Below are 13,141 nucleotides of genomic sequence, written 5' to 3'. Positions count from 1 at the left end.
AAGACTTGCTTTTGAAACCAGATTTAGACTAAAGACTCATTTGGTCTCAATGCATAAACTCTGTCCTAATGAATATATGGTTTTGACCTCAAACAAGACTCTCAATACTTTACTAAATTATACAACCATATTTCTATGTATGAACATAAAATACCTTACTTTCACTTAGCAGCTACGTGTGTGTTTAAACTATAAAACAAAAGCTGACAAAGGAATAAAAGGGCTAACAATCCAGCAAAGTACCAACAAAAAACTTCGTATTAGTAAATAGTTCCACTGAACTCTGTGCAATTTTTTATAAATGCACACTGGCCATTTATATAAATTTTTGAAGGGTTTTGAGTTATTAATATATATGTCAATAACATTAGAAATCATTATATACAGCGTTTATAACAGGAAATTTTTTATAGTCGGCATGATAGATACGGTACAAAATGCAGTAAAAGTAATTGGTTTAATGGAGAAGAGTATTGTTTTATCGTGACCGAATGCAGTGTCATGAATTTATTGGGGTTATGGTTGTTAGCACTTTGTCAGCATAAGTATTTATTGCTCCTATAAATGTTGTGAGTGTTTAACTTGCATAAATCTGATTCCATGTAATTAGCATGTGAGGTTAAGTATCAAGTTTAAGCTTAGTTTAAGGCCATCAAATACGTGTTCTGCTAATGAGCTGATGTATATTGAGCCTAGGAGGAAAGAAGCCTCTTTTATATGTTCATAAGATGCATAACAGAAGAATTCTAATTAAACATCTTAGAACTTAGTTGATTTAGCAATATTCCCAGTGCAGTATTGTAATGGTATAATAGACTGCAAACACACATTGTATGCTTCATTGCAGACTCCTCTGCTCCTTTCAAATCAAAGCTAAATAAAAGATATTTTAATACTCAGTATTTTTTAAATAAAAGTATTGTTAATTAATGGTACAGCTAAGAAGGTTTCAGAAGAGAAATCTTAGTTATAGATTATATGCTACATGCTTGAATAGCCACATGTGTGACCTCAATTCAGCAGTGTGCTATAGAGTAGAGTCCATGATTAAACACTGTCATTATAACAAATTGAACAGAAACTGCAATCATTGAATTGCTTCATAAGAAGTCAGTAGCAGTAAGATTGTTCTGATCTTAATGCTAATATTCACTGCACCAACCTTGTAAGGTTTGTATCTTAATTAAATTGTCATGAAGAGATGTTAAAAAAAAGTAGTATACATCAGATGGTGGGGTCAACTCATTCTTTACTAGAATATTTTCATTCGATTCTTCTCTCTGTCACTTTCTCATCCAAATTACAATTATTACTTTATTTCATATGCACCGTATATCTTCTTTGATGTTCCGATTTTGCATAGTGCAAGTATAGCAAATAAAAAGGCTAGCTGATTGAGAATTTCTGCTAGAAAGGTACTTCTAATTATATTTATGTTAACAGACTGTTCTCTGAGAGCATAAAATAGCAAAGCAGATCCTACAATGCCTAGAAGTAGTTATTGAATGTTGTTTCTTATGTGAAAGAGTATATATTTTTAAACTATTAAAAGGATTTAAATCCATGACTTCCTCTTCTCTTGTTAACTGGAAAAGGCTTTGGATCACATTCTGCCACTGTAGTTGTTAGAATTATTCCAGTAAGTTAGTAAGTTGCTCCTTTGAGTAGTAAGATATTATCTGACATAATGAAAGTATCATGACTTGCCCCCAGTTTTTACTGCATTATAATTGAAACACTGTCATGAAGATGCTGATGAGACCTACAATTTAAATAATGTCTCTCTTAATTCAGGAATAATTAACCTTGCAAAGCAAAGTGAACAAGTACCAAGTTCTGTGACCTCTGCCTCATTAGAGAATACTGAAGAAACTGTGCAAAACAGAAAAGTTCTTCCAGAGTGGACCACCAAGAAAACTACTAAAACAAAGGTATAAGTTAAGAAGTGTCATCTATTAAATGAGATATGTCTTGCAGTGTAAAGAATCAGAAATGGTGAATGTTTTTAATATAGTGAGAAGAGTAACTAGCAATCTAACAGCTACATTTACTTTCTTGCCCTTCTTTTGCAATCTCATTATTTATTAATAATAATAATAATGCAGCACCCAAAGGTACTTTGTCCTCATGGTTTACAAATGCGTTTTAATTAAAAGCCTCACAATCATTTTATAGACAAGGAAACGGAGACCTTCTACCCTGTTTTTCTCTTCAAGAAACTTGATCTTGTTTGTTTGCTTTCCGTGAGATTCAGATCTTTTTTTCCCCAGGCCTAGGTTTCCTTGTCTGTATGGCTGTGTAGCATGAGCGTTTGAGCAGATGCGCTACGAAAGTATTGTGAAAGGGAAAATACTCTTCGTACATGTTTCTGTGTGGTTTTGGTTAATCCCTGCAATGATCTGTCTGTCCTTCAATCTTTTCATAACAACTGCAGAAAGAGCAAACAGGCAAATGCATATACCTGTGTAAAAGTTATTGCTGATGGTTGTCAAGTTATTCATATTCAGGAATGCCAGGCTGTCAAGCCCCGTGAGAAGTACAGGGTCAGCAGGTTAACAAAGAGAGAAAAAAACTTTATCAAGAAAGTGGGCATTAAGCAAGGAAATTGGCAGACACTGCTAGCTAATAAGCCTTACATTACAAGAGGCTGAAAACATTTTGTTGTGTAACTTTTTTGCATGTCTGCTTTATTCACTTATTTACCGACTGGGCTATCTCGCATTTTTGTATGGCCCATGCTCTGGATATTTAGAACAGAAACAGAGATAAAATTACTTGTATGTCATTGACAAACTGGTGGTGAATCCTCTGTAGTGCAGCACTGTTGGCTTCCAAGTAACAGCTGCATCAGTGTGGTCTTCACCTTGAGCCAGTCGTGACTGACCATCTCCAGTCCCAAAACTATCTTAACACGATATGTGTATTACTCCTAATTAGTCTGCCTAAGAGTCAGAAGGTCACTGTGGGTGTAGCTGGCATGTGAATGTGTCTAAATGGCTTTGGGACTACAGCTGACTTGGTCTCCCAATTTTACGGATAACATTGGGCATATATGCAGGTATCTTCAGGTCTGCTCCCCTCTCCACAAGTATGTGCTTACTGTCAAATGGATGTCCTTCTGCATCAGTTAAAAACTGCAACGTGGATGGGAAGATGGGCAAATTAGTATCACTCTTTGAAAAACAGAATTAAAAACTCTTTTGAGCCACTGATAGGCAGTTGGGGTTAGGATAGTAGGTGGTATTTGTACCTGTAGATGCCATTAACTGAGCGGTATCACACTTAGCTTCCCCATATCCATTTTGGGGGGTTTATTTACTGAGCTGCTGCTCCTGAAAGGTTTAAGCCTTCAGGCCTTCCATGATTAGAAGCTCTCCAGAGCTCCCAGAAGAAAATCCTTAGCGTTGCTTCCTGAAGAGAAATGGGATAGGATCAGGTGGGAATTAAGGGCTCTCCGGTACTGTAAGGTAAATGCCGGGACAAGGGACAGGAATTTAGGAAGAATTTAGGATTTACTACTATAGAAAGCACGAGTGTTGTCTACTGGCCATCCTAACTGCCTCTAGAATTGCTTGCCGCAAACCATTTGTTGTGTGATAATTTTATATGTTACAAATACACTGTATTAAACATACTTGAGAAGTTTTAAAGTTGAACTTGGTGGATGAAATTATCTGAAAATGTTGGTAGATTTGAAACCTATGTTACAGTGAAAAAATGGTAAAATCTGGACTGTGTCTGCCAGACTAACTCAGGAGACTTACCAGGACAAGAACGTGTTGTTTCCCCCATGTTGGACTCGTGATTACTTACTTGAAGGAGAAGTGGTTAGTTAAACTGGGAATGCAGACTTTTTTCCAGTTGAACTATCCATTTATACTGCATGATGAATATAAAATGTTCCACTCCTAATACCATCTTCGGCATTATTTTTGATATATATGCATCATCTGAATGATTGAAATACCCTTATTTGTACAGGACAGAGCTCTGAGAGTATGTACTTATTCTGCGAGCAGCAGTGACACTGAACTGGAGCCAGAGTATGAAACAAATTATTTTAGAACTGCAGAGGAGACTTTTGTAGAGTTAACAAAGAACAACAAACAAGGTAATTGAAAATTTGTACATAAAATTGTGTATCCCTCATCTCAACTCTGACTCAGCAGCAGATAGTGTCCTTCATTGAACTTTCTGTCTAGTTTTCACTTTCTAACCCCAGTTCTTACTTCAGTCTAATTTTCCATTAGCTTTTTATTACTTTTTGCTTTTTATTCTATGTGTGTATCTTTTTTCCCTCTCTTCCACAGTTTTTTGCTGGCAGGGGCTTAACTTGTAGGTTTTTATGTGTAAATCCCTGCAGTGTAAGTAAAAAGAAGTCTTCTGTTACATTGTTACAAAATTTAAAAGGTGACTGTAAAGATAGCTTCCCGTTTTTTCTTTTTAATTATATTAGCCAGTTGAAATAACCCAATGATCAAGGCCATAGTTTTCCAACCTCTATATCAAAGTGATGTTGGTTATGGTGCCATAGTGAAGTCTCTCTCGTTGTCCAGCGTGTATACACTTGCCATTTTCAAGTATCAAACCTTTTTGCGAGAATTGATGGCAATTTGGAATTTACTGAATTCCAGTAGATGAAAACACATTAAGTGAAGTTCTCGAGATAATAGTTTTCTGTGCATTTAACAACCCAAGAAATTGCTGTCTTGTCTTGACCACCAGCTCCCTGTGCTGCAAGCCCCCTTTCAGGGCAGATGTGTGCCCTCTGGGAGGGGGAGGAGAGTGTGGCTCACATCCTTGCCTACGCAGCTGATGGCTTCCCTGCAGGAGATAAATTCTGGCAAGTGCAAAGGCCAGTGCGAGGTCTCCGCACCACTGAAGCCCTGAGAGCTTAAGCAGTACTTCAGTGATTCATAGGATTTGTGCTGACCCTCTGCACAACAGTGAGCTTGACCTAGCAGAGATTAGCACCTACAGTAGATACCGCAGTGATGAATGCATTAAAAATGCTGTGGATGGCTAGATACTGTCGACAGACATACTGTGCTCTTTAGTGTCTGCTGGGAGTTGGACTTAAACATTTGGCATTTTCAGAGCTAATCCATTTTTTTGTGATTCCACCAGAGAGCGAGTGGAGTAGGAAGCTAGGACCGTTTATTTACATTACTCCTGTAACTTTGTATTTTTAATATGTATGAAATATTGCAAGTCATTTAACTTAGCCCATAAACACTTCTTTTTACAGATTTTGGTTTTTACAAACCATGTTCTAATACAAGAAAGATGTGTTTCGTTGAAGAGGTAGATAAGCATTTTCTTCTGTATTGATCACAATTTGCAAAGAAAAGGATTTTATCGTGTGCAAGCAGTTGCATTAAATGGCAGCAGATTCCAAGTTTAATGATACCTAACCATGACTTGAAGTCACCATTTTGCGTAGCAAATCATTAATTTTGTGTATATGCCTAACTTTTGGGCTACTAACAGAACTAAAATTCATAATTGTGATTGAGACAAATAAAAAAGAAAATTATAAAGCATTATTGCAAAAGTATTTCTGCTGTGGTCATTCCTTATGGTCAGGATTTCTGTTCTGCGCTCTATAAATGCAGTTCTCGCATCGTATTAATAACAATACTTTATTCCATTCTGTGTTCAAAGATCGTAGCTTCTTTATGCACACAAGTGATACAACGTCCACAAGAGGCTGAGGCAGGGGCTGCAGCAAACCAATTCATAAAGATTATTTTTATATGTATAGATAATTATATTTATTAGTTGAGTCCCCAAAACATTAATGAACTCCCGCTGGTTGCACAATTACAATGTTGGAGTGATTTTAATTTTCCATTTATGAGCAGAGAACAGAAAGACTGAGAGACTGAGTGCCCAATGCAAAGGCTATTAAAAGTCAATGATAAGACCTTCATTGATTTAGTGGGCTTTTGACGAGACTCCCAGTACATTGCCTAATGTTACAGAGAAAGTCAGTAGAATAGCAGGGAATAAGCCAAATATTCCAGGTTCTTCCGTTTCAACCATGAAAATATTTTTATTCCAATTTCATGAAGTTTTTATCCTGATGCAATTCTGTTGGAGGCACTGGAGGCAGAGGCTCTTCTAATGCTATAGGTTATAAGGTAGAGTTGAAGTTTGTGTAACAAGATGTGTGAGGAAAGAAGCTAATGATCATATAAGCCTCCATCTCCTGTGCATTTTCATGAAGCTGCAGAAAATTTCTTTGGTTTTATTTTTATATTCTGAATGAGTTTTCAGCCTTGGACTTTGGAAAGTGAGGTTTTATTCCTAATGTTCTTGTATTACAGTAGGATCCTGAACAAATGGGTAGGACCTGTTTCTTACCTTAATAGTGTGGTTTTTATACTGTTGTACTCATCAGCTAAAAATGTAGTGAAAAGGAAAGAATTATCGAATATAGTCAAATTGAAAGACATGCTAAAGGAACTTAGCACATCTGCCATGTAAGGCTATTAAGAGAGAAGAACAAAAACTTAAAGGAAATAAATAAGTAGAACAATCCCCCCCAAATTATCCATCTCATCTATAATTAAAAAAGAAAGGAAATTAATTTCTGGAGAAAAGGAGGCTGAGGGGAGACCTTATCACTCTCTACAACTGCCTGAAGGGGGGTTGTAGTGAGGTGGGTGCTGGTCTCTTCTGTCAGGTGGCTGGTGATGGGACAAGAGGAAATGGCCTCAAGTTGCAGCATGGGAGATTTAGGTTAGATATTAGGAAAAATTTCTTTACTGAGAGGGTTGTCAGACATTGGAATAGGCTGCCCAGGGAAGTGGTTGAGTCACCATCCCTGGAGGTATTCAAAAAGCAAGTAGACAAGGTACTCCAGAACATGGTTTAATGGGCATGGTTGATGGTTGGACTCAATGATCTTGAAGGTCTTTTCCAACCTAAATGATTCTATGAGTCTATGATTCTAATTCTGGCTGTCTCATACCATCTCTTTCACCTTGAATATTAAGTATGAACAGTCCCCTGTATATGCATTGACTGGGGAGTTAGGAGCTAGTATGTTAATGCTTTTACTACATTGAATTCCAGATACCTTAAAACATTTGAAATATATTTAAAAATTGTAAGATTACATTACAATGCATGTAGACTGCATTTCATCAATTAAATATGCCATAACGATATTATTTTTAACATCTCTTACAGCTGAGCAGGAAAAACAAAATCAGAGAAAGTCTTTTCTGGGGAACCCGATGTCAATCTTGGATTTATACCAACACAGTCTCTATGGCTGTTTTGGAGAGGATGGACCTGAACAATTAACACATTACAGTTTAATTGAGCAGCTGAGTGGAGCTTCCAGCAAAGACAGCATGGGCAAGGAGAGCCCAAGTGTGAGTTACTGTGATTTTTATATTACTTCTCATTTTCTTCATGATTATTTTTATTTGCCTCGTTTTTTCCTGTGTGTTGATTGATTACAAAAACCAGGCAGACTTGAAGAAAACAGCATGACCTGCAGAAGTGTAAAGATCTAAATATTTTTAGAACAGAATGTTACATTCTGATGCTCACCTGTCATAGAATTAGACTTCCAAAATTGACAAGTAGAGTCAGGCTAGCACTAGCACCCTACCATTAGAGAGGAGCTGAAATTTAAGGCTAGCAAGAAAACACAGAATTTATCTTTTAAGTCTGCTCCTTCACATATAGTCAGATAATATGTATAGCACAACATGTAGTAAGTGACTTAAACCTCTGAAGTAGTATTCCTGAAAATTCAAATGGAACTATGCTATGGAAGTCAGCTATCTTCTGGTCTCTTTTGAAATAACTCTTAGTGTTAGCTCTGGAACTCCTGATCTGAGGGTTTTAAACATTATTTTGATGAAGATCAGCCCTGATCTGATTGGTGGATCTTGACGCTAAACTGAAACAAATTTGTTTTCTCCGCTTACTTCATGTGAATCCACTTGCTATTTCTGTCTCTAAAAACATTGAACTTGACATCATGCAGTCTCAACAATCCTGAAAAGCAACATCTTAACCTGCTCTTTTCCTCCTCTTTTGTCATGCCTTCTCCTCTGATCCTCACACTGCTTTCTCACTTTTTCTCTCCTTTGCTCTAACAAGCCTATTTGTTTGAAAATAGAGCCACCCAGCCATGATCCACTGTAATCATTTTGCCTCCATGTTCATTCACTTTCCCAACTCTTCTTTTTAAATACAAGCTCTTTTGTTTCTGTGTGTAGCGCTCAGCACTTTTGGGGTATGTTACAGTATAAACAAAGGCGGTAGCAGAAAATAATGAATGAGCTGCAGTTTTGTAGCATACTGGTGTAGTTCATAAGTGAAAAAGAATTTTTATCTCTTCCCAGACCCCAGTATTCAGCTTCAGAAAAGCACTGTGCATTGTAACTTTAGAGGTGATTAACACTAACCAAAGTTAGAGTCTTACAGCTTTCAGGAATCTGGGCCAAATGTGCAGAAGGAATGTGTGGAACAAACTGGCAATGGCCCTGTTTATTTCAACTTTGCTGGCATGAAAGCCCCGCTTAATTGAATATTAAATTGACTCTCAAACTTCAAAAGAAAAATCCTGAAATGTATCTGCCTTGTTTCCCAATTGAACAAATTTCACTAGTACCCAGAATATGATTCAATTTGAATATATTTGGGTTGTATTAGAAAGAACAATTTTAAAGTATCTGGCTTCATAGTTGGGAAGAAGAAAAGGAAAAAAAAAAGTAGCAGAGAAGTATTGAAAAGGATACATGAAGGAAAATAATTTGAGCATCCACTTAATCCCTCATCTTGAACATCTAGAAATTCATAGCTTAATTATGCAGATGAGATGAATTATATATGTATGTATGTGTGTATGTATATATATAAAAATATATGAAAATCAGTTCTGCCTTCTGAAGGCCAAGGTCTTTTGCTATTAACAGAGCAATTAGATTTGGTTCCACTATAGAAAAGTGGCTCAGAGCTGCATCTACTTTTAATTCATTCTTCTCGTGCATTTCTTGTATATGACATCTCTGCAATGTGCCCAATCAGCACCAAAACTTAAACAAAAGTCATTGAAATAGCCTTAGGATCCTTGTAAAAATCCGTCATTAAACTAGAAGGCAACAGGTACAACTCAGCACTAGCATTTTTCATGCATTATTTTGGGGGGCTTTTGAGATCACTTTTTGAGGATCTGAAATAGCTCTCAAAACAGCATTGCCTCTCGGTGAACAGTGAAAGCTCAATAAAGCGCTAGAGATTTGCCTATTAGTATTAAACTTTTCAGAATGACAAATGAGAAGCAGTAACCATGAAAAGCAGGTTGCCCTGAACTCCTTGTTTGAACCAGCATGGCAAATTTTTCTGAGCTGTGATTTGTCCAATCCAAGAAGATCCACAGTCTGTTTAAATTAGAAGTGTGTGATCTGGAACATTACCCACAAAAAAAGGGGGACACCAGAAACTGAGGCACTTGTGGCCAACAACTCTAAAAAAAACAAGATAAATTGGGGGGGGGGGGGGGGGGGGAATGCAGCTTTCATGCAGAATATTTGGCATTTTGGAAAAGGAAATGCTACGTGCTTTGAATTTCATTCCCAAATGGTGTGTGTGAAGCCTTTTTAAAAAAAACAACCAAGTGTCGTGATGGGCAGAATGAGTTTACACTGCTTGTCAAAAGAGCAGTGTGCTGTATCAGTCCCTCAGCCCAATTAAATTGGCCTGTACAGCACCAGTACAATAGTGACTTCAGACTGGGAGCTCTAATGAGGCGTTCTGGCAGGAAGCTCTGTTAACCCAGACTTACTGTCATTTGAATTGTCTCCTTCTCACCGAACATATTCACCAGCATTACCCCCAAAGTACATACACAAGTTTTATCAGCAAAAAAGTATTGCACAGGAGTTTCAGAAGGGAAACAAACAACGGGCAATTACTATGGTAAAGGAACACTGAATGGACAGTTTGAGGAATCAAAAAAGGCTTTTACATGTTGAAAGGAGAAATACTTATTGTTCTGGTTTCTTATCTGCCACGTCTTAAACAGCATCCAGGTTAAATTCTCTTGGCACTAAGACCAATTTTATGTTACATTTGTTTTGACCTCGGAAACATATTCTGAAATAATGTCATCCTTTTGTACACTGCAGAATTTTGGACAAGAAAAACAAATCACAATTTCAAAGAAAGGAGTAAGATGCATTGAATCATGGACATAAAACTTTCACTTAAATTAACAGCCATGGTGTAGTTTCCTCATGGGATTTTCAAAACAAGAAACAATAATTTTTATATGTATCAAATGAATTAATTTTAATTGAACAGTAACTTTCTGATTTAATAAAACATATGCAGCACCTGATCCAAAGTTCACTGGAGTCAGCCCATGGGAGACACCTATTCAGTGAAACTTCAGTGAGGCCTGCATTAAACAGCCATTCCTCTTCCTTGTAGCAGTCACTGGTAACGCCTTGAGCAGTTTGCTGACATCATGATTGCTACCATATTTGCGCAATGAAAAAATTATTTCACTTTTCAATTAATTTACTGTTTAGACTTTAAAAGCTCAGGGATTTATTTTTTCTTATAAGAATTCAGAAAACAAGATAAATTTCCATCAACCAGGCCCATTGTTTATTAACTTATTTTATGATCAGACGAGAACCGACACAAGTTCACTGTCTTCTGTGTTCCCTTGGAGAAGTAACTGAATTGGTCAAAGATGTTATTACTTAATCTTCCTTATGATCCCAAAGCATCATAAAAAATATGTTTTCCTTTCTGTCCTTAATCAACCATCACATACTTCTTTTCTGTAATACAGCCCTTCTTGCTTTCTTTTGTCCCTATATATTACTCAATTTGAGTCACCGTCAAGGCTTGCTTGTATTTCAAGGCATGACTTGAGCACTTTAAAGAAAAGATCCTGTATGGAAGGGGTTGGTACCCATCACAAGCTTCTAAATCTTCCTGTTTTCCCTCAGTTGTTATGATATACCTGAGAAATCTGACATTTCTGGCACAGTTAAAATGTTAACTACATCAGCAGTTTAACTAGGGGCCTCATTTAACAAAAGAGGTTTGTATGTGCAATGTGAAGTTACGGTCTTATTCAACACGGCAGAGTTTGTATGTGTTGTACAGATGATTCATGAAGGAGATCAAATGCTCAAATCACCATGTCTTGCAATTCAAGTAGGTATTAGAGCTTGCTGGCAACTACAGGAAAAGGAAAAATTTGGCTGCACTTACAAATGGGACTGACATGGCGGCATTCCCAGATAAACTCAAGGTTTTTTACAGCTGAGTAAGCTGATCGGAAGTTAATGCTATATGATTGACTCATTGTGCTCACAAGCCTTCTAATGCACCGTATTAACAGAGGGGAATATCCACAAAAGGACTAGAAACAAGAATAAGAAAGTTTGGTAATTGTAGAACACTTAACCATCCTCAAGGACCCCAGAGCATTAAGCTGGTACTATACAGGATGTTCCAGCACTCCTGAATTACAGCAATAGTTAAAGCAGCGTAGACACCTCTGCAGGCTACACTAAACAAGAGTAAGGGGGAAAAAAAGAAAGGCATGAGCTGCTTCTGCTTGCGTCTCGTCTCGTAGAGAGATCAGTAAGTCTTAAGCTAGGGCGTGAATTGGCAGAACACAGAGTACTTTGCACTGCTCACCTATTTAGGCAGCTCTTGGAGAATGTGCCAGCAAAGTCTATGTGCCTGATTTGGGTTCTCTGAGTCACTTTCTGAAGGTGCCTTATTCTCTCTGAAAGAGAGAAGTTCTTAGGCTCTTAAATGGAGCCCCTCTTAAAAGAGACTCTCCATATTTAAATGTCTGAAGTAGTTCCAGGGAGACCATGTGCACTCTGCTTTCACAGAGAACTCACTTTTTGCACATTATCAGATATGCTTAGGGAGGCATTCTGCTTATCACATGTGAAAAAGCCTAAGATAATGATTTGGGTCCAATTAGCAGTTGGGAAGAGCTGCATCCTAAGAGTTTAAAGTGGGAAAGAGGTATTGACCTGTGGAACTACTTGCTTCCTTGCCTTGACCAGAGAAAGGGAGCCTTTGCAGCTTGCTTATACTGAGTACCAAACTTTCAACCCAAAGTTAGCAAGATGAACATTGCCCCAAGCTTGCTTCTGTGGGGAACTAGTAAAAAGCAGCTATTGTAGCTACCCTTTGTATTTTAGAGAGTGAAACTGCATCTCAGTGCACCCTCAAGTGAGCACTAAATAATTACCTTGCTTATACTTTCATAATAACAAGCGTCCTGCAGCTGGGGCAGCACTGGGTGATATTTGGCTAGTTGCTTGGTCTCAGGATCTCAGTTTCACTGTCAGTACATTGGGGACAGCAATACCGATCTCATGTCACAACCAGAAAGAAAACAGCAAATGCTCTAGATGACCTAGGTCTTAGCTTGTTTTGTACAATGTGTGTGTTACTGCAAATATATAATTTGAAGCAACTCGTACAAATTTTTGTACTAGGAAGTAATAGAAGATAGAAGGGGTCCCTTGTCAATAAGGGAAAGTATCTAGATGGGCTGGATCAAATCCAGGAATTAGTGGACTATGGATTTCTGTGTAGTGATTGTATAATTCAGTTTACTGTGTATCAAGCACAGAAACCTCACCTCATCTTTGCTATTTTCCTTGCCAGGGTTAAGAGAGAGGAAGATGATGAGGTGAGGAGGGAATCAGTTATATTTCCATTCCTAGCCCTGGTGAACCTAAGATGTTAAGGAAGATACTGCCATTGTACAATTTCAAGACGGGGAATAAGTCTGCAGACTCATTCACCTGTCTCTTGTGTTTTAAGATCAATGCTTTTTTTCATGTAAGGAAGTAGTATATGAAATCATTGTATGTGTTTAAGGAGGTGGTCTATTAATGTAGACATTAAGTGATGCCAGCCTAGAACCAGATGTTCTAATTCAGGCAGGATCAGATATCCTTTCATCCTCCGTGTCACAAAAACTGAAAATAACATTTGCTGTATTTATGCTTTTGTATTAGCCCTTCAAAACTCACGTCATGTTGGGACAGGGTGTGTATAGAAGATCCAGCAACAGTTTTATGAAGAGCAGTGTTACAAAGGGAGAGTAAACTACCCAGCAGAC

At 37.6% G+C, this 13,141-nt stretch overlaps 1 protein-coding gene across 8 annotated transcripts in view; it reads left to right on the top strand.

Annotated features, from left to right (window-relative positions):
- Positions 1-13,141, top strand: part of NCKAP5 (NCK associated protein 5) — a 375,601-nt gene that overhangs the window by 341,362 nt on the left and 21,098 nt on the right. For all 8 annotated transcript variants that reach the window (XM_052791617.1, XM_052791615.1, XM_052791612.1 and 5 more), the window contains 3 exons: positions 1,795-1,931; positions 3,982-4,111; positions 7,198-7,385. In XM_052791617.1, the coding sequence (XP_052647577.1) occupies positions 1,795-1,931; positions 3,982-4,111; positions 7,198-7,385 (455 nt within the window). The remainder of the gene's footprint in view (positions 1-1,794; positions 1,932-3,981; positions 4,112-7,197; positions 7,386-13,141) is intronic.

Source organism: Harpia harpyja, chromosome 7, assembly GCF_026419915.1.
Source record: "Harpia harpyja isolate bHarHar1 chromosome 7, bHarHar1 primary haplotype, whole genome shotgun sequence".
Classification (NCBI taxonomy): Eukaryota; Metazoa; Chordata; class Aves; order Accipitriformes; family Accipitridae; genus Harpia; species Harpia harpyja.
This window is presented reverse-complemented; position numbering and strand designations above follow the sequence as displayed.